The sequence below is a fragment of the Sparus aurata genome, chromosome 21, assembly GCF_900880675.1.
Source record: "Sparus aurata chromosome 21, fSpaAur1.1, whole genome shotgun sequence".
NCBI classification, from domain to species: Eukaryota; Metazoa; Chordata; class Actinopteri; order Spariformes; family Sparidae; genus Sparus; species Sparus aurata.
The window spans coordinates 19475908-19497237 of record NC_044207.1 but is presented as its reverse complement, the minus strand read 5'-3'; the positions used below and the strand labels follow the sequence as shown (position 1 = coordinate 19497237).

Sequence of the window (21330 nt, the reverse complement as noted above, 5' to 3'; positions counted from 1 at the left end):
CTCGGCAATTGAGGGCTGTGGGTGCTATAAATGTCTTGGGGAAAGATGTCAGGTTTGAGATCATCACATGGGGCGGTGAATGCACATGTTATTTAAAGATACGTCGGGGGGGAGAAGTGGGCTACAGAGCAGCATCTGCCCTGATGTGTAATGTGCATATGCAGGTTGATGATGATGATGAAAATGAGGTGATTTATTCATTTCCCCTTTATTAGTAAGGTGCAGGCTACATTTTGTTTATAACAGGGTGCACATGAATATCATTGTGTTTGGGATTATGCAGGCATGGGCAGAGGGGACGCAGGCTGCGCCCTTCATGTGGACCAAGGCCTCTGTTTACTCTGAGGAATTTAACATCAAACCATGCATGTGCTCTTCAAATCACACACTTAAGTGGCCTTTGCGACGCGAAAGCCAAAGGCACAAGGCAGTTCAGAGGGATGGTGTTTTATTGCCGTGCACTCTGTAGGGGCAGCTCTCATGATGCTGCCAAGCGGCGCTGCGCTGTGTGAGAAATCAAAGCGCAGGCGTCGAGTCGGGAGGGAGCGTATCTTGCGCAGACTGGGTACTGTACATGGCCACTGATGCTGCTGGATGGATGTAGCCCCCCTGATGTAAATAAGAATGGCGAGGCCAGCGGGTGTAACGTGCCGCGTTATCTCTGCTTGACATCGGAGCAATTTTTATTTTTTATTTTTTTAACGCCACCATCGGGATTTTACAACGACACGCGTGGCCCCTTTTTTTTTCCTCCTCTCGTCTTCATCCCCGAGTCCTGCCTTGACAGCTCGCCCGATGATTTCCATTTGACACGAGAGCCACAGCAGACGGGCGGCTTCTTCTAATAAACACTCGGGAAAAACAGGTCATTATGACCTTAGTATCCTTCAGTAAAAGAAAACCATCGGATTGCTTTTACGCGGCAGTATTCTGCTTGCACCTTTTGCTTTGGGTTTCGTGCGCTGTGTCCGGAGAGAAGTATCATCACTTCAACGTTGAGGTAAGATGAATGGCCTTCCCTTCCCCCCCCCCCCCCCCCCCCCCATCCCCTTTTTGCTTATCACAAATGACCGTGTGTCTCTCCTCCACATCATCTTCCCCTGGCGTGAAAAAACAAACATATATATTTATAGAGAGAGGGAGAGAGAGAGGTAGAGAGAGAGAGGCTCCCCACGCTATCCGTGGGCACAATTACCATAACGCATAACATGGATACATTGGAAGCCTATCAGGGGCAGTTCGCGCACTTTAACGGGGGGGAAAAAATATCGAGCATTCCTCATTTGTGGAGTGCAATGAAACAGAGGATGCTCATTTTATTACACTGCGGTCCGTGCGCTGAGCCGACACAGCCCCACTGATGCCATATGTGCAGCCCAGATATGATTGCAGTCACATAGAGGGGGTCTATTTTAACAGAGATGCCCTCCAGCATCGCGTTTTTTATGTTTTCTTTCCATCGCTGGATATAGTTTTTGTGACAGCCCAGCGTGCCGTGCATGCAGACTTGCTTTGGCAAGCATCACAGTGTTTGGAGGAGATGAGACGTTTATGGGCGCAAGTTGCATAAAAAAATGATTTTTATTTTTTTTTGTACCCAATTAATTGATGTCACTTTCATCCTCACGCCAGGCTCCCCTCCCACCTCTCTGAAGAAATAAAATGCTGAGGCTGACAGTCAGACACACACACACACACAGAAAGAGAGAGGCACTCATACATCATTATTCAATTTTATGGCTCGCTGAAATCTGCCCGATATCTCTCCGATGATCTGTGCCTTTTCAACAAAACACAACACACACAGGAAAACACACCCACAGGAGACAGGAGGGAGAGAGAGAGAGAGAGAGAGAAACGGGATAAACAAGGCGTTTAGCTCAGCAGAAAGAGGGATAGAGGAAGAAGGGGGAGGGATGGACAGAGAGAGGAGACAGCTAGTCAGATTAGCTAGCTGAACATGTCTCTGTAGGCTGTGTATGTGGTGATGTGGTGGCAGCTGGGTGGCGCGTGGACAGCTGTGGATGGCGTCGGCGACCCCGTGGACCTCTGCAACGGGATTTGAGTGTGGCAGTGACCCCTGGATGATGCTCGGCCTCACCTCGCTCCCCTCTGTATCAAGCGGCACTCTCGCTTTGTAGGGCAAGAGGAGGCAGGGCCACAGTCCTGCACATGTACACTGACCGGCAGCCACAAGACACAAACACTGACTAAGGTCACTGGAAGGGATTCAAATGCAAACAGTTGCACTGACGTCCAGAGAGCCCGCGAGCAAATGCACACAGGCAGATTTAAGCCAAAACCGCCTGCTTGCATTCAAACTCCACCTCATTAAAGCTCCTGAACATTTCATTCACACTGTTCTGCTGGGTTTAAATGTTAACACGGCAGCTCTTCCTCAGCACAGTTTGTTTTTTTCTTGCAGTAATAGAAAAAGCATTGTAGCCATGGTTAGTCACCTTGCAGCCTTTTGTAAGATGCAGAATGAATGACGCACAGCTATACTCGTATTGATTTTTATGATGGGATCAGCCACTTACTGGTAAGAACTGGGTGAGGTAACTGAACAAACAACACTTCCCATTAAACAGCTGCAGTTGTGGTGCCCTTGAGCAAGTTACCCCCAACCACTGCGGTGGAGGAATGTGTGTGTTTGCACTAGACGGCCTCCCGGCATTAAAGGTGCACTATGTGAAGAACTGGCCACCTGTCAAATTCATGATCGAAACAAATAGCATCATCTGAGTAACCTAATAGTACGTAGGAGCCGTTAGCTACATAGCTCAGTTAGCCAGCAGCTAGTAGTCTTGACTGAGAGCTTGGGGACCAGCTTAATATGCTGCTAGAAGGATTTTTGGACGAGGACAAACTGGGGCCAGCCCATTAGCTTTACTTCAAGAGATATCGTTTCAACACAAAACATAAACAGCATAATGTCAAAATTGCTTTTTCTTCAAATTCTATCGATAATTTAAGTTCTGTTTTCTCTTAAAAGAAGAAATTTTCTACTAAAATTCATTGTTTTCTATATGAAAGCATAAACAAAATTGCTGTTATGTCAAAGATGTCTTGACTAATGAAATTAGCATGCTAACTAGCTAGCCTCTTTCTCAAAGCGCTCCACTGCTCCTGTTCCAGCAGCATAAACACCAAAACACCGCCCTGGTAGTCCGGCTATCTGCACGACTAACTGAGCTAACGCGGCAACAGTTGCCACAGTCATGGATTGAAAAAATACAGTTAGCAGCAGTTAGCAGTTCCTCTGGTGATATGCTGCCCCTATTTGTTAGGATTCATTCAAGGTGGCCAATTCAAAGCTGCAGCCACTAAGAAGCACAAGAGAATGGATTCTCTTTCGATGTATTTCTTGCTCGCTTAATACACGTTCATTGTAGTAGGTGACACTCATTTATAACGGGAACAAACTTGTAAAATGTGTACACACAACATCCTGGATCCTTTCAATCTCCTTCTCCATCCCCATGTTTCGTCTCATCTCTGAGTTTTCTAACAAAAGTACAGAGTGTAAAACAAGTCTTAAAATATCCACAACATGAAGGCCCGAGTCTTTTCTCCCTCTTCCATTCACAGGGATGGCTACAGAGGTATGGATACCTTCCCCGCACAGAACCGGGAATGTCTGTCCTGCGCTCGGCCCGTACCATGCACTCAGCCATCGCTGCCATGCAGCACGTCTATGGTCTCAATGTCACAGGGACACTGGATGAGAAAACCAAGGAGTGAGTATGCACACATGCCGTCGACGTTCTCTCACCGAGGTGCACATGCACTTTCACCGAGATCGCTGTGATGTGACATTAATGCAAATTCTCCGCTCATTCATTTAAAATGCAGAGGGAACTGCTTTCAATATTTCAATGAATTAGTGAAGGACAGAAATAGACGTGTTCATTTCACCCCCCCTCCCCTCGCTTCACCTCGCCTGAAACAACCCTCAGGTGAAGGTTTTAACACTTCTCCTTCTTCTCATTTTGCATGATGGTGCAGTGATATCACGCTGAGGTGAGACTAAATGTTTTGTTTTACGTATCATGTTTGTTCTGTACTTGTGACAATCTGATGTGGTATGAATGAGTAACGATGAAAGTCTTGATTTCCTCTCAGCCACTCACTGAGATTTTGATCTGACACTTGTATAAATGGCTGTAGTTTGGAGTAGTTTAGTCGAATTTTGCACCTTTGTTATTTTGCTCCTGTGATTATTTGGCACCCGTCAGGAAGAGAACTACTGAGTTCACTTCGAGCTTCATGTCGTCTCGTGATGTTGTTTACCTCCCCCAATTTCTGTTTAGAAACCCGGAGTCACCTTTTTCCTCTTTTCCTTTCTTTTTCTTTTCTTCTCTTCTCTTCTCTTAGTTGGATGCAAAAGCCTCGCTGTGGCGTTCCGGACAAGATCAAAAGTGCTTCGAGGTCACGGAAGCGGAGATACGCTCTGACGGGACAGAAGTGGCAGCGTCCACACATCACCTACAGGTGAGATATAGTGGAGGCAGTTGTCATGGCCACCATTGACTTCAGCAGCGCTTATTCTAGGGTTCAGATGTGCCAGTGTTAATTTTCGCAGCTCTCCTCCGTCTCTCGTCTTCTCCTCCCTAACCACCTGGAATCACATGCTCGTGTGTTGTCATAGAGACTGCGCAAATACGTCACGTATGTGGGAGCACATACTCAAAAATATAGTCAACATCTCACATCTCATATCAACACATACATTTGCCCATGTGTGCTGTGAGTATGTTTACTTTCCAGTGTATAAATAGCTCGCTGGTGAAATGAAAAACTGGATTTTTTTTTTTCCCCCTTTTCATAAAACAGAACAAACAATATTAACCGAGCAGCATAGAGATTGAACGCTTCCTCATATAGACATGTTTGGAAAATCTCTCAGTGTAAATTGTCAGTAATCTCAGCCGAAATATTCAAACTCCCATCTTATCTCGCCTGATTAAGCCCCGGCTTTTAATAGGTTCTGAGGAGGACTGATAAACGGGTCTCTGGCGCAACTGCAAATTGACAGGTTACAGCAGTAATAGACGATAACACTGTCAATTTATTCAAATCCTCCCTTCCTCCACGAATTTGAATTGATGAGCCACCTCTTCTAATGGAATGTCAATCAGTGCTGAGCCAGTGCTGCTGCCGACTGCACTTTATTCATGAAAATGAGTGGAGAGAGAGAGAGAGAGGGAGAAGATTTCCCATTCCTCTCTGCCTGCCAGGGACTGATAACGACTGCTGTGTTAAAAGTTCAGCAAAAGCTGCTGGGCTTGAAATAGTTGTGTCAAGTGCAACTTTTCTTTTTAGTGTATCCTCATTTTGAAAAGTAAAAAATGTTCACTCGAAATTAATGGAATAACGAGGCACCGGGTTGATGCAGTATGTATTTTAATTTCCACATATCTACGCAGTTTTCTTTTTTAGTCCACGCAGTTTCAAATGACGTATGCTGCACCATTTACCATGACCACAGAATGTACACGACGACCTGCAGAGCCTTTTCTCAGCCTTGTAGCCTTTATCTCTCAGCAGCCTTTTTAATCAGTCTGCCTTTTTCGCCTCCTCTCCACAGCATTAAAAATGTCACGCCAAAGGTGGGCGCCAGGGAGACTCATGATGCTATCCGGCGGGCGTTTGATGTCTGGCAGGGTGTGACTCCTCTCCGCTTTGAGGCCGTTCCATACAGTGCCCTGGAAACTGGCAGGCGTGACGTCGACATCACCATCATCTTCGCTTCGGGTTTTCACGGCGACAGCTCACCCTTTGACGGGGAGGGAGGATTCCTCGCCCACGCCTATTTCCCGGGCCCTGGCATAGGAGGGGACACTCATTTCGACTCGGACGAGCCCTGGACCCTTGGGAACCCCAACCATGATGGTAAGTAAAAGACAGAGTGGGTATAAAGTGGTGGTGGTCATAATCGGTGAGACAAGAGCGCCAGCAAAGGGTTGAGGGAAGCAAAAGCTGAAGGAGGTTACAGCAGCAGAGTGGAATGGAAATTATTATAGGAAGATTAGGGAAGAAACAAAATAAAGGTTGTTAAATGCAGAATGCTGGTGGGTAAGTAAACAAGTAAGGTGTGTGGGACGAGCAAGGAAATCGGCGAGAAACAGAAAACAGAGCAGTTATCAGGAGAGACAGATAAGGACTGATGGAAAGCAAATAAGTGGAAATACAGATGGCTAGGCAGGAGGGCAATATGACAGAGATGTTATCAGAGGGCAGGCTATGAGGAATGCTTAAACAAAAACAAAGAATGCAGTGATGTCTTTGATCGGCCTGTGCTCTGTAAAGACGCATCACCCCTTCTGTCAGGATTGGGATGTTTTTTTTTTTTTCCTGCATAATAAGCTCTTCAGATGATAGGATAGAAAACTCTGCTATTTTGAGACATTCGTTGCTGGCACATGATTATGGCTATTCTGTTTTCAGTGAGTTTGATGTAGCTCAGTGGAATGCTTCAAGAGAGGTAAAACAGGAAACAGACAAGCAGCAGCAATATATGTGATGGCCCATTCTGTAGTTACGTTGTCATGTTATATAATGTTATGATTTTATGGGTATATTATGTTATGTTATAGTATAGTAGTGTATTACGGATTATATCATATTATGTTATGTTATGTTATGTTCTCTTGTGTTTTGTTCTGTTTTGTTTTGTTTTGTTATGTTGTTCTGTGATGCGTAGTATTGTCTTATGTTATTACGGGTATCGTAGGTTATTTTTTATGAGTTATGTCACGTCATCACGTGTTATTTCATGCTATATTAAGTTATGTTAGCTCATCATTAGTTTTGACATGTCAGGTTGTGTTATGTTTTGTTATTATTGGTATATAAGGTTCAGTTATGTTGTTACTCTATGTTATGTTATAATAGATATCAGAGTATGTATACGTTATTTTGTGACATCATACTATGTGATTTTATATCATGTTGTGTCAGTGTTTTGTTCTTTGCTGCATAGTATTGTCTTGTATTTTGTTATTATGGGTATATTAGGTTGAGTTAAGTTATGAGTTATGTCATGTGATATTGTTTTATCCAACTGTATATGTTCTTATGTTATGCTATGAGGGGTATAGTAGGGGAAGTACAATTAGCTAGTATGGCTTACATTGTTATATCATATTATGTTATATTATTTACTAAGTTATGGGTGTATTAAGTTAAGCATGGCTTATATCGTTGCAGCATATTATGACATGTTATGTCATGTTGAGCTGTGTCATGTTATTGTGGGTGTATTAGGTTAAGTAATGATCTAATAGGAACAACACATATCAGGTTATGGTGGTTTGTGTTATGTCATGCTGTTTCATTTTGATATTATGGTATGTTGCATTATGGATAATATTTATTAAGTTAAGTCAGGTCAGGTTTTTATGGGTGATGAGATGTGATGTGATTAGGTTATTTTGAGATGTGTTGTGTGATAATGTTTTATCTCATGTGACTGTTTTGCTGTTATAGGTAGAATGTATATTAGGTTTCATAAGGTCGGGTGATTTTGTGTTTTGGGTTAGGGTTAGGGTTCTTATGTTGAAATGGCAAATTATTATTAGAGGTTAAGATACATTTTTATGTTTTTATGGGTTATGTGCAAACAAATAACAACAACGCAAGTGACATGTAATGGTGGCCACTCCGTCAAGGTGGACATAGTGGCAAGGCGCAGCAGCCAAGAGAGGGAGATAAAATGCCCTTCTTAGCCATGTATCCACACACAATCTAATTACCCTACCTGCATGGCGCCAGGCTTGTCAGCGCTCTACTAGGCTACTTTGCTAATACCCCTATTTGCCATACACTTTTATCCTCCCATTAGTGGAAGAGGAGGGCAATAGCTCACGCGTGTTTGCTCTTGGAAACTGCTGGCCACCCATCAGCTCCCCTCCCTCTTTCTCTTTTGTTCTCATACTCCATAATTGTCTCAGATTCCCGAGTCAAATTCATGTTCACCCTTGCGCTGTGTCCCATGGTTATCTACGAGTAGTGCTGGGGCTGATTCTGAAAAACTCCTGTCTTAGCTTGTGTGTCTGGAAAGCTGTGCAACCTTTAATGGGCTTTCACAGCAGTGTAATTGTAAATGTTGCATGTTGACATGTGCGCTAATGGTAGCTCTGGCCTGTCTCCTGGGAGTCCTTGTGAGACATTTTTGGTCCGGTGGAAGAGGCTGGTTGTGTCAGATAAATGGGGGATGGGGGTTGTAACCTTTTAGTTGCTGGCTGAGGGTCAGTGGTTGTTCTGTGCAGAGCTGTTGGCAGGAGTGGATATCATGTTTTAAAGGGCGACAATCTCCTGGGGACAGCTTCAGTCGCAAGCTGTACATAAATGGTGTACTTCTTTCTAAATCAGGTTGACACCGTGAGCTGAGTGCTGACCATAGACACTGACCATGACATTTTTCATTTTTACATTTATCTGCGTGCCTGAACGTGATATGATCTCGACCCACAGTGTGTACTTGTGCTACGTCGACATTTGTATGTGCTCAGGTGCATTATATGAATGTGTGTTTTCACTGTTCTCTGCTGCCCTGGGTAGCAACGTGAGCCCGTGTTTCTCTGCTCTCTATGAGCCGCGGCTCACATGTGGCTTATCTTCTCTTACGGAGTAGAAGAATAAAAGTGCTCATGCTTTGCAATTTACCTCCAGTGATCTTCACTTGCACTACACTGAACCACATTAGCTCAGTGGAAGATGCATCGGGACCACAGGGCTGCAAGTGATGATTATTTTCTTTCCTGAGTATCTAAACGGTTATTTGCCAATTATGTGATTAATGATTTGTCTATAAAATGTCAAAAAAAGTATTACAACACAAGCTAGGACAGCGCAATGTCTTAAAATTTGCTCAACAACCAGAAGGTGGTCCATTCGAAATTGCATAAAACGGAGAAAAGATGCAAATTCTCATATGTACGACCCTAGATTAAGCATATATTTGGTGACCTCTGCTTGATAGACAACATCTAACAGAAGGTTGCTTACATATAATCCCACATGATTTAATCTCTCTGTGAAGTTTTAGCCATAAGTTTAGCTTCACTGGCAACTTACTGTGCAGAACACTAGCTGCTTGTGGGAAAATGTATGTAGGTAGCCATATTATTGTATCAGGTCTATATTATCAATCTTTCTTGGTGTTTAATCAGTGTGTCTGTGCATGGGTTGTTGTTGTCTTCTTATGTAGCATCATGGCACACATACAGTCACATTCATTCCTCTACTTTAAGTACTTTGTACTATTTCCCCCATCCCCTCTCAAGGTAACGACCTGTTCCTGGTTGCGGTGCACGAGCTGGGCCACGCCCTCGGTCTGGAACACTCTAACGACCCCACTGCTATCATGGCTCCTTTTTACCAGTACATGGACACAGAGAACTTCAAACTACCTCACGACGACCTACAGGGCATCCAGAAAATCTATGGTAAAAAACACTTCATACTCAGTCTTGAGTGTATAACAGAGTTGATTGCAGTAGTTGAACAAAGACAAACTGTAAATCCTATCAGTTAAGAAGACAGAGCCCTTCAGAGCACTGTTATGTATGTATTACACTGTTTCAACGCTTTATAATATAAAATGTGAGAAATACTGAAGCTTTGAAACAACTTAGGCACTCTAACAAATGCTGCTGCAGCATTCAGTTATTTTTGGTTTAACGCCAATAAACAGTGTTTGTCAGCTTTTTTTAAGCATTTTTTAAAAGCCACAAACAAAAAAACTGTACTAACAAAAAGGAGACAGTATGGATGGAGTTTGTCATATTTTTTTGTCTTTTCAGGTCCACCAGATAGAGCACCGCAGCCCACCCGGCCCCCACCGACGGTCCCTCCCCCTCGCTTTCACCCTCCCTCAGACCCCCGTAAGCACGACCGCCACGCCAGACCCCATCGCCCTCCACAGGGGGCCAAGCCCTCCAATCCCAACTCCAAGCCCAACATCTGTGATGGAGGCTTCAACACACTGGCCATCCTCCGACAGGAGCTTTTTGTGTTCAAGGTAGAGTAGATCATAAGCCTTAGGGCACATGGTTGCTGTTTTAATGCAGTTTGGAAAATTACAGTGATGATACTTTATCACCCTATTCATTTTTGTAGGACCAGTGGTTTTGGAGGGTACGGGACAACTCTGTAGTCCCTGGCTACCCCATGCAGATCAACTACTTCTGGAAAGGCTTGCCTGCCAAAATTGATGCCGTGTATGAAAATAGCGAGGGGAAGTTCGTGTTTTTCAAAGGTAACGAAAGAGAGATTATTTTTCAGTTCTCTAATTTCTTAAAGGCAACCTTTGGCGTTTTGGACCACTGGTAGAGCAACATTTTTTATGAGTCAGTCTCAATTTTGTTAGTAATGTGCAGGAGCATTAGGTTGCCCATGCACATATAAACATCTCTTTTGTTTGTTTACACAAAAGTGTTACAGTGCAGCTTTAATTCCTTTAAATTAAATTACTCTTCCCACATCCACAACAATGACAATATGCCTCTGAAAAACTAAGACTAGATCACAAAATCTACCTTTAACCTATTAACTTAGTTACACTATAAACCATAAATTATATTGTTCCACTAAACCACAATAGATTAATAAATGGCAGAAAAAACAAAAAAGCCTATGTGAAAGTGAACGCTTTTGAAAATGCAATAATCTTCTATTTACCAATTTAAAGTAATATTTCATTGTGTACAGCCGTCACCAGTTCATGTGTATGTGTGAGCTGTCTGAGCGTGCAGTAGTCTTTCATTGTTATCAGCTGATCGGATGACTTTGAGGTTGATTTGCGCTCTGTGCGGGAACAGAACGGGTGCAGGTCCAGTACAGCCGTCTCTCCATCAGGCAGATTAACATGACATCTGTCACCCAGTGGGATCAGAGTGCCTCATGCTTTATTTATTCTCTCAGGGGGACTTAGCTGCATGTGTGTGTATGTGAGCGTCTAGCTACTTACTGCTAGCACACCACCACAGCAGCCCTCCTCACTCTGCCTCAGGCACTTATGATCAAACTGAATTAAATGCAACAATAGCTTCAATAACACTGAAAACAATGAGTCTCGGCGGAGCTGCCTTCAAACATCATCTTGCTGTTTATTGTATCGCAGATAACACTGCATAGATTTTCTGCTGTGCACATATTTTGTAAATGAGGTTATTCATCTGACCTTTGAAATCACGTTAAGAGAAATAAATAGACTCACTGGGAAAAAAAACCGCGGAAGGCTTGAATGAGCCGAGAGCCGGCGGTGGTTTGTGTAGCGTGATTTTTGAGGTCATCTTTATGATAATGTCTTTGTCCCAGTGTCTGCTAACTTTGTGTGTGTATTTTAGGAAACCGTTTCTGGGTCTTCAAGGACACAACTCTCCAGCCTTCGTACCCTCAGGACATCTCGCTGTTCGGAAGCGGCATGCCCACTCAGAGCATCGAGACAGCTGTCTGGTGGGAAGATGTCGCCAAAACCTACTTCTTCAAAGGAGACAGGTCTGTGTGGAACTGTTTTCATACTGTTATGAAGTTAAGCAGCCGGAGAGAACTGAAATCTCTCAGTACTGTGAGGACCATCGATGGTTGAAATCTCTATAAAAGTCTTCTGCTCATGTCAGTAAATTGACTGTGTGTTATCAAAGGGTATTAACAAGCATCACATTTATACGTATATTCTCTGAGGAGTGGATCCTGCAGTATTTGTCAGCTCCTTCCACCCCTCACATTTATATGTATATTCTCTGAGGAGTGGATAATACAGTATTTGTCAACTCCTTCCACTCTGTTCCCCTCATCAATGCGGTTTGTCCGTGTTCGGAACATTAATGATTTTTGGGACGTTTCCCCCCCTGAGATATTTAATCATTTTGCAGGTTTGTTGATCATTGCCTCTTCAGTTTTTGGCATAGATTAGCTGGCATCCTCGAAGCTCTGTCAGCTGTCACATGTTGCTTTGAAAACACTGATTGCCTATTTAACAGCTGACAAATGCCGCTCATTGGCTTTCATCTGTTTATCACCCAGTTTCAGAGGATTTGTAATGGTGATTACGTAACTGCAGTTTGAAGGTGTAACATTTAATATCTCTGGAACACATTCACTAAAATAACTAAAATATCAGCAGAATGTGAAGAAATGTCAATTTAGATATGTATTTACTGTGCTGCAGAGAGGCCTTTTGAATTTAGCATGATAGCCATCCAGCTCGTCCTGTCTCGTAATACCAAGTGGAAGTAGGCTGATTGTACAGCCTACTGTCGTTTCAGTTGTGAGATATGTAGGCGACTGGCAAGTTTGCTACGTTCAGCTTTTTGGTCTGATATATAAACAACATACACTCACAAAATGTCAAGAAAGGAAATATTCGTGCGCTTATTTTCCTTATTTAACCGAAACCTTCTGAATTCTTTTTTTTAAATTTTTTTATGATGATTGTGTTCACTCATCGCAATACACACTTCATTCAAACTGGAAGGAAACAAAATAAAACTCACCAAAACCATTCTGTTCCAACAATCGCCAAATCTGGTTTGGTCAAAATAAATCCACATTTCACCGCTCTAGACGCTGCATTTGAACGCTGGTGTTGAATTCTGTGGCAGCAGTTCTGGAGAGACTTGAAGCAGCTCACGGCCACTAGCTGCACGGCTAACTAAGCTAATGCTTACTAGCTAGCACGTGGATCTAATAATGAAAAATCTAGATGCAGCATCGGGGGTGGAGCCTGATTCACATCTATGAAAGCTGTCGGTGGTGCATGACGTCGAAGAAGTTTGACTTCCTGCGTGTAAAATCTACCAGATCTTTTGCATAGCTTGTGCACTGTACAGCCCGTATGTGCGTATCAGACTTCCACCATTCTAGATCTTCGCTCACTCAAAGGAGAAAAAATTATTTGGTGCAGCTCGTCAAGACTTTTATTTTTTTGATGATATGGGAGCAAATGCCTCAAATTCTGGTACTGAAACGGGTCATTTTATTGGTCAATAAAAGTCTGAGCTCGGCCTGAGCTAACGACAGCTAGTAGCTTCAGCCATAAATAGCTAGCAAAAAGCACAGTTAGCGGCAGTGAGCGGTTTCTCTGCTGATTTTCTGCCACTTATTTTGTTCAGAAGTGGCCAATTCCTACATATTACACCTTTAAGTCTTTTGTTTGTCAACCTGCATGCATACATTATTTGAGTGATTCAGGGGTGTAGTTATTTACCTGTCGGTGGATGTGAGTTGAGCCAAAGGGAGTTTTTCCACAACAACCAAATCAGTGAATCTGTTGTTGATCTGCGCGCTTTGCAAAGCATCTTAAAGTCTTGAGAGCGTGCCAGTGTGACTCACATGTTTGTTCAGCTGTTATGATACAAGAGGTCAGTGAACCTCGTGGTAAAAGCTGACAAAATGCTTTGTCATGATACCGTCATCCCTCAACCTGCTGCTGTATATCATATAACAAACAGGACGCTCTGTCCATCGTCGCACACATGATTCTCTCTCTCTCTCTCTTTCTCGCTCTCTCTGTGACAAGATGGTGTTTGTTCTAATTTAAAGGAATGGCACTGGATAGCGTGATTAATGTGTGTGAGCGCTGGTGTATGAGAAGCAGATCAATCACAACAAACCCCCCCAAAAAACAAATTCGCCCGGCCGACAAACACGGTACGGATGACTGATCGACTGCTTTCTCCGGTCGTGTGAAGTAAGTCAGTTGCTGAGCGTTAAAAATAGTCTGATCTGAAGACGTTTTTTTTTTTAGGTCTGTGTGCAAGCTAAAGACAGCAGACTGCCACTGTAAACACAGAGCGCAGAAGTCTAGCCCTGTGCCAAGATACAACTGTGATATTTTATTCTACCTCATCGCAAAAGTTGTAATAAAAGTAATATAAGAATCCCTGCCAGGGTAGAAAGAACAAAGTAAGCTCCCACCTTGTTCCTCTACCTAAGGCGGTAAATCTGTCCTCGAAATGATGTGTAAGTGTTGTTTAATATCATCTGTACTGTCCCTAAAATATCATTACGACGTCCTTGTTTATGTAATGGTCCACAATATGTGGTACTTTATTTAGATTTTGGGTGAAAGCCTATTTGAGGCACACGCTGCACACGTTATAAATGTGCTCTTTTTGCGTCTGAAGAGACTTCTCTACCTTTTTTGTCAGTGTTTTTCTGATGCGATAGGACTGTTTATCTGGATTCAAGAGTGCAAAATCATTTTAAATTTGCTCGTCTTGACCTTATTTGACTTTGTCCTTTATGAGGATTTCGATGATGATGATGGTTGACGTAACAGAACAGGCAAGTCGTTAGCCTTTGTTTACTCTTAAGGACTGAGAAGTAAATCTTGTGCTTTAGCGCTGATGGATTCGGTGACTCTGTCCAGGTGAGGGGATTCATTAAATCCTTATCACTTCGTTCTGCTTTGTCTTTGTTTTCTACCACAAGAATGTGTAATTCGCTCCTACTTGGCACTGACCCAAATCAACACCATCGGCAGCTGGTGGCTCAAAAGATTGCGGAGGCCAGGTGAAAAGTAGCTGAAAAAATGATTTTATAAACGATTTGATGATTTTATTTCAACCAATTACTATTTGACTCTTCTGCCTCTATGGACACGCCTCCCCTGCTCAGCACATGGTACTACAGGGTCAGGTGTCAAACAGGCGTATGTGTCACTGACTGATTGTGTTCATAAACATCTGTCTTGACTGGAGGGTTTCTGTCTGTCGTGTTGTAGATACTGGCGGTACAATGAGGACATGAGGACCATGGATCCAGGCTATCCGAAACCCATCAACATCTGGAAGGGCATCCCTGACTCTCCCCAGGGGGCCTTTGTGGATAAAGCCAACGGTATGCCAGCTGTATGGACATTTATAAAAGACAAAGTGCAATGTCTTTAGATGTTTTAGAGAGACCTAGTTTGGCTTTACATGTTTTTGTCTTGATTATGAGACAAATGATGCGGTTTTTGAACATGAACTTAACTAAGGAAATTAACTGTAAACACTGACGTCATCCTCTGCTGCAGGAATGCACAATAGGCAGTCTTTGTGTAGTTAATATATAGAAGTTAAATTGTTGTGTCCTACAATCCCTCCCTGCAGGCTTTACCTACTTTTACAAGGGTAAGGAGTACTGGAAGTTCAACAACCAGCTGCTTCGCGTGGAGCCTGGCTACCCGAGGTCCATCCTGCGGGACTTCATGGGCTGCGACGGCCTACCCGCAGACCCCGACTGGGACTGGAGCCCCCCGGTGGCGGAGGAACGGCACTACGACAACGGCGACGTGGACGTTGTCATCAAACTGGACAGCGCGGGGGGGACTGAGAAAGCAGTGGCCATCGCCATCCCCTGCGTCCTGGCACTGTGCATGATGGTCCTCCTCTACACCGTTTTCCAGTTCAGGAGGAAGAGCACGCAGCGCCACATACTGTACTGCAAGCGCTCCATGCAGGAGTGGGTCTGAGGGACTGTTACTGTATAGAGAGGGGTGTGAAGCTCTGATAAAGGTCTAGTTATTACTTGAAGCCCTGAGTACAGTAATTGGGAGCACTGTAAAGGGTACAGTACGTAAGGATTGCCATGTTGGCAGATTTTAAGAAAACTGCTTCTCTTAACGCGCAAGCCGCAAGGAAGCGTAATGATCAGCAGAAACTCGACTGAAGACAGTGCGGGGAGCCACATCTCCTATGTCCAACTAATATGTATGTATCTGCTTCGACTTTTTTCTGTATCTTGGAATGAACTCAATTAAGTGAGACAGAGTTAAGCTACTGTAAGTGGGACCTTTGTCTATCCTCGTCTCTGCACGCCGCTTAAAAAGCCCCTAGCACTAACTTCAGTGGACAAATTAGATATAGGCTTCAGTTTACTTTCATTTCTTAATTAAATCGCTCTGAGCTGTGCTTTTTTATTTTTCATTTTTATTTTTTTCTTTATTTAGGGTCCCTGTAAAAGATTATTCATTGTGTGGAGGACTGATACACAAACCAAATATGACCTTTTCTTCCAAAGAGGATTACCGCTCGATGTTGTTTTTTTTTTATGGGATATTTTTTCCTCACGCGGAACAAACATTGTGGCATCACGCTCCGATCTTTTGTTTTTCAGCCATTGGTACTCGCAACCACCCCGTCTGCTCTGTAATCGGTGGGGATAGGAAGCAGCCGTTAGTAGAAGTTGGGAAACTTCAAGACTGTGGTGGCAGTCTATCTCCAAAACAGGGGCCAAAAACCTCTCTGCAATATTTATGAGACTGCCTTAATCACAGATTGCTTAAACTCCCCTTCTCTTTTTCTCTCTGTTTCTCCGGTGCGGACGCTGGATGGTGAGCGACACATTATGAATACAAACAACGCGCGAAAGCATTAATTACTGCCCATAATGCAATTTTCAAAACCAGTAATTAAGGACAGTTTGATCCATAAAAGGGTTCACTGCTCTCGGAAATGTGCTAAGTTGTGCTAAATACCTGATGGCAAGCAGGATATCAGCTTTCATTTACTGCCTCACCGGAGGGTATGAGAGAGAAGGGGAAGGTAAGTTGTGTATGCATGAACGAGACAGTAATTACCCACACTATATACGTGCTGTACTGTACTGTAGTGTCAGTTATTGAACAGCTAACATCCCGCTTCCCTTTGTTTTCCTGCCAAGTTTGGACACTAATACTCCAAACAGTGTCAGTCCATACATTTTTAAGCAGCTTTACTACTCCATATTTTTGTTTTTTTTGGGGGAACTTTTCTACCAGGTTTGTAAGTTTACATATTATCTCACGTAGTGCAGAGAAGGAGGGGAGGAAAGAGAGAGGAGGAAAAAACAAACTGCATTTCTTTTGTCTGTTTTTTTTTAAACGAGACAACTGCAGTGTTTGTAAAAGAAAAAAAAAAGTCATCACTGCATCTCAAGTTACCACATTCACCTCGACTTTGTATCAGTTACCAGTGCTTTTTGCCCAGATCGCTCCATCTTCATGCAAATAGTTTTCAAGTAAATTCAAAGTGACACCTTTGTTTGAAAGAAGAAAAAAAAACATGTCTAATCAATAATAGAAATTAAGTCTCAATTCTGGATTTTAGAAAAAAAATGTTGAACCCGCGTGTCCAATAATGGAGCAAGGTTGTTTTACGCACTGTAATCGTGATTATCCAGTATTCTAAAAATACTTACACAATATTAACAAATTACTAATACATGTTTATAGAACTACTCTAACATTTTTTCAAATTAACAGGCATATCGGAAAAACCAAAACCAGCTAAACTAAGTCTGGTGACTACTATTTTCACATTTCACATTTTCTATGAAGCCCACTACTATAATGCAAATATAAGACATTAGGAACGTACCTTTAATGTGTTATAATGCAGCTATAGCACTGAGTAATCACATTTATTAGCACTCATGAATAATCATAATAACAATTGAAACAGTTAACAAAATAAAAATGCTTCATCACAATAATCAGAACACACTGTAAAATGTTTTTTTATTACTTATAAGTTCAAATGTCAATAATGAGTTTATAATTATACAATAAGAATTGCTGGTCACTAACTGTTTTTCACAAGGATCATAGTGTATTTTAAAGATCATAGTTGTAGTACAGAATAATCCATCTAAATACATTTTATATATATATATATATATGTATATCTATATATATATCACCATTATAATGCATTATACATTTAATAATATAATTATTTGATACAATTGATACATGCAAGAACAAATTGATGATGATACAAACACATGATGATATGATGACGTACAGTATATCCTTACAAGAAGACAGTCAGACGGGAAAAATTTTATTAAAATGAATTACAACTGAACAATTGATTTTAGTCAGATCCCTTCAGTAGTTTATATTATTTAATTAACATCACCAGTCCATTATATATATATATATAAAATGAATAGGACAATTGTGAAACAGATCTTGGAACACAGGGAAGCATAAAGTCATAACTACAAAATAAGACAGAAAGCTAAAAACTAAAACCCTGACAGTCAGTGCTTATAAATATAACTAAGGGGCGCTACAGTTGCATAATGATAGAAGTATGTTCACGGTGCCTTATAGTGAATTATTAACATGGGCTTTATATAAAATGTGACCAGTGATCTACTGTATGATGTTACATATCTATGACATCATAAGCATATAATATGTTTCAATCAGTTTAATCAGCTAATTACGAGAAACAGTTAAAAGATGTAAAGCATAATACAAGGCGATTCTCTCCGAGGTGAGATGGAGCTAAACTGAGCAGGAGTGTTGCATTATAGATGCCGTACACACAGCCTGGACCCTAATGAAATATATCTCGTCGCGAATGCCTTTGGCTGCTGCCATACATGTAACAGTGTGGCTGTGTTGTGTGGCGTTTCTCAGAGTTTGTCAGATGACCTGTCTGTGAGCATTCATGCTGTTTTTTTTTTTGTTTTTTATATATATACATATAAATATTTGTGTTCCTTGATTTTGTTACTCTTACTTGAAAAATGCTCATCAACATCAACTTGTACAGGATATCGCTCATAATCTTCTGTTTATATCGAGGCGATGCCTTTTCTTTTTTTTTTTACATATCGCAGAGGGAATTACAGATTTTAAAATGTACTACTTCTCAAATCTACGAATGATCTGAAGAGGAGCAAGGTGGGTGGCAAGGGGTAATAACTTAAAACCTACACGAGGGCAATGCATGTTTAGCTAAGACGTCTCATTCTGCTGGATCATTCGGACGCTCTTGTACTGTTCAGTTGTGCACATTGACAAGTCAACTCTCTCATGCGAAATTACTAGCTTCCAGTCCGTCCTCCTTGTTCCAATCTCCCGGCGATTTGTCAGAATGATGAAAGAAGATGTTTTGAAGAAGGAAACATGCTGAACTGCATATCAGTCTGTGTCGATCTGCTGTAATATGAGGTGGAAAGCAAAAACCTTTGGCTCAGTGTCGTGTGTGCTGTCTTCTCGGTTTGTGTGTTTCGTGATGAGGGCCCAGCGAGCTTGAATTAAAGACAGTCAGCGAGGCGAGTCGGTTCCATATTTATTGCCGTGTTTATTCCAACTGTGCCCAGCGCCTCAGCTCGTGCGTTGCATTGTACTGGGGGGGCGAGAAGCTGTCAAAAAAGTGGGTTTTAAATGCAGTGTTTGTTTTCAAGGTAATCCTCCTCCTTCTGTTGCTGCCTCAGCAACAAACCAATCATCTGGTGTGAATGTTTCTCCATCCTTGAGAGGTAAACTTGGAAACGTCACATAATTACACTGGCTGTTTTTGACTCTTGAATCCCCTGATGAGTGACCCGACATTTTAGACGAGGGGTGCGAAGCAGGAAGTCTCCGTGCTCTGACCTGTCCCTGTTTATCTCTCTCAGTGCTTTTATTGTCTGCCTTGCAACATGCTGCTAAGCATTAGTCATTAAAGGGAAGTAGACGGGGCAGATTAGGCAGCAGTCAATACGCCGGGGAGGCAAGGGTGCGGGAAGAGACGAGGAGCATTTGCAATAACTGCAATCGAGATCTTGTGCACAGATACGTGCAGTATGTGCTCGACAACTTCGTGTACGAGAAGTAAAAACATATTGCGTAATATGTACATAAAGACAGAGTGTATACTGTCTACTTGGGAGAATTTTGTTTTTATTCCATCCATTCCGTGGGTAAAGAAAATGTGTGTTGTAAATAAACATGTGCATAAAGAGTGTCTCCTTGTATCCTGCTCGCACACACAAACATTGAAGTCAGGCACTGGTAAAAAAAGATTTTTGTTAGTCACTCCAGTGAAGTGACGGCGTGAAGATGAAAAAGCTTGTTGAGATGCAACATTAAAGAAGGCAGGGATTATTTGAACTATGTTTACTCACAGCTCATGGAGTAATATCCTTTATACAATCATGTGTTGAACGACTGAGCCTTTCAATGATGCCCCTTTTGACGCAATCATCATACTATCACCTGTTACCGATCGACCTGTTGAAATGAGAAATGTTTCAAACAGGTCTCAGGTCTTTTGTTGCCGCCGTCCCAAAGGTGTTTGAAACGGGTTGCTGGCATCAAATTCAAAATAAGCTGATTTTTCCAAAATCATTGAAGCTGATGTGGTGAAACACTATAGTTTCGATATGTTAGAATTTCAGTTTAAAACACTAAAAAAATGAAATAAAATTACTTCAAAAGAAAAAAACTGTTTTGATCGCATGTAGAAGATATTTATATGTTGCAGAGATATTGAAGTTAGCATGCTAACCTGCTAGCCCACTAGCCACTCTATACCTGAGGAGATAATAGTCCAATAGTAAACAAAAGTTAACAGTCCCCTGGTGCTCCACGATCCTAGTTTGGGCAAAGACTGCTGCCCAGCTAGCTGAGCTAACAAGCTAATGGCAGCTACAGTTAACAGCAGTTAGCAGTTGCTCTGGTCATACGCTGCCCCCTATTTTTTGGAATGTTAATTCAACATGTACATATACATTTAAGTATATCGTCTTTGCACTGTCAATAGAGTGTACGTCCAAAAAACATTCTTTTTTTTTTATGTTTTTCTTTAAGTTTTACTCAACATCCCAACTTTTTTGGACTCTGGACAGTCAAAAGAGACAATCCTCTGTGCAAATGAAAACAGCACAAAACAAGTTAATTTACACGATTCCCACACATATTTGGCTCAATCTTCTATTCAGTAAGACCCTTAAAAACACATTTGTTTTAAGTTTTTTACATTTCTTTATTTACATTTCTTTATGCACATCATAACATTGGGCGGTGAGATATGACATTCAAGCAGCTCAGAAGTCGTAAAGCTGAAAAGACAATTGGATTTAAAGGGATATTCCGGTGTAAATTTAATCCATGGTCTAAATCACCGTGAAACTGTGTTAGACTCCCTCTCGAGAGATCAAGTTAGCAGACCACTAATTTACGGAGTTTTATCAACTTCAGAAACGACCGCACGACAACAATACACTGCAGTAAATGGATCCAAATATAAACCGTCTCCAGAAAGCCACAAAAAATGCTCAGAACAGCACCAAACTTCAACAACAGTACAAATAGGGTCTCAGCACATAGTCTGGGGCATCTAACCTCTGCTAGCTTAGCTGGATTTCTATTGGGAAGCTAAAAACAGATTCAACTCTCCTCCATCAGCTTCCGGGTCGGGGAAGTCCCGACGCGACGATTACCGAGTGCGGTTAGAAATGCTCAATTCCGTTCTTTTCCCTGTCCGCTCTCGATAATAACTGATAATAACTGGCAGGTAAGACACATATGAACTTTGATTGCTTTTCCATGGAGTCATAATCATACATTTTCATCCA

At 42.1% G+C, this 21330-nt stretch overlaps 1 protein-coding gene across 2 annotated transcripts; it reads left to right on the top strand.

Annotated features, from left to right (window-relative positions):
• The first annotated feature begins 289 nt into the window (after positions 1–289).
• mmp16b (matrix metallopeptidase 16b (membrane-inserted)) lies at positions 290–19716 on the top strand. Of its 2 annotated transcripts, XM_030403390.1 has the most exons (11): positions 872–1000; positions 3592–3740; positions 4009–4023; positions 4378–4494; positions 5591–5895; positions 9291–9452; positions 9810–10027; positions 10126–10264; positions 11355–11505; positions 14735–14850; positions 15105–19716. In XM_030403390.1, exons 1-11 carry the CDS (start codon positions 872–874, stop codon positions 15464–15466), a joined length of 1863 nt encoding a protein of 620 aa, XP_030259250.1. In that variant the 3' UTR covers positions 15467–19716. The 2 variants fall into 2 exon arrangements, with proteins under 2 accessions (XP_030259252.1, XP_030259250.1); XM_030403392.1 differs by lacking the exon at positions 4009–4023 and having other exon boundaries at positions 290–1000; positions 15105–15466.
• Positions 19717–21330: the final 1614 nt, after the last annotated feature.

What these genes read in the sequence shown, in the direction of transcription:
- mmp16b (XM_030403390.1), top strand. Translation starts at nt 872, where the DNA reads ATGACCTTAGTATCCTTCAGTAAAAGAAAACCATCGGATTGCTTTTAC. An exon ending in GGGCATCCAGAAAATCTATG is followed by an intron (nt 9,453 to 9,809) that starts GTAAAAAACACT and finishes TTGTCTTTTCAG; the next exon opens with GTCCACCAGATAGAGCACCG. An exon ending in CTTTGTGGATAAAGCCAACG is followed by an intron (nt 14,851 to 15,104) that starts GTATGCCAGCTG and finishes CCCTCCCTGCAG; the next exon opens with GCTTTACCTACTTTTACAAG.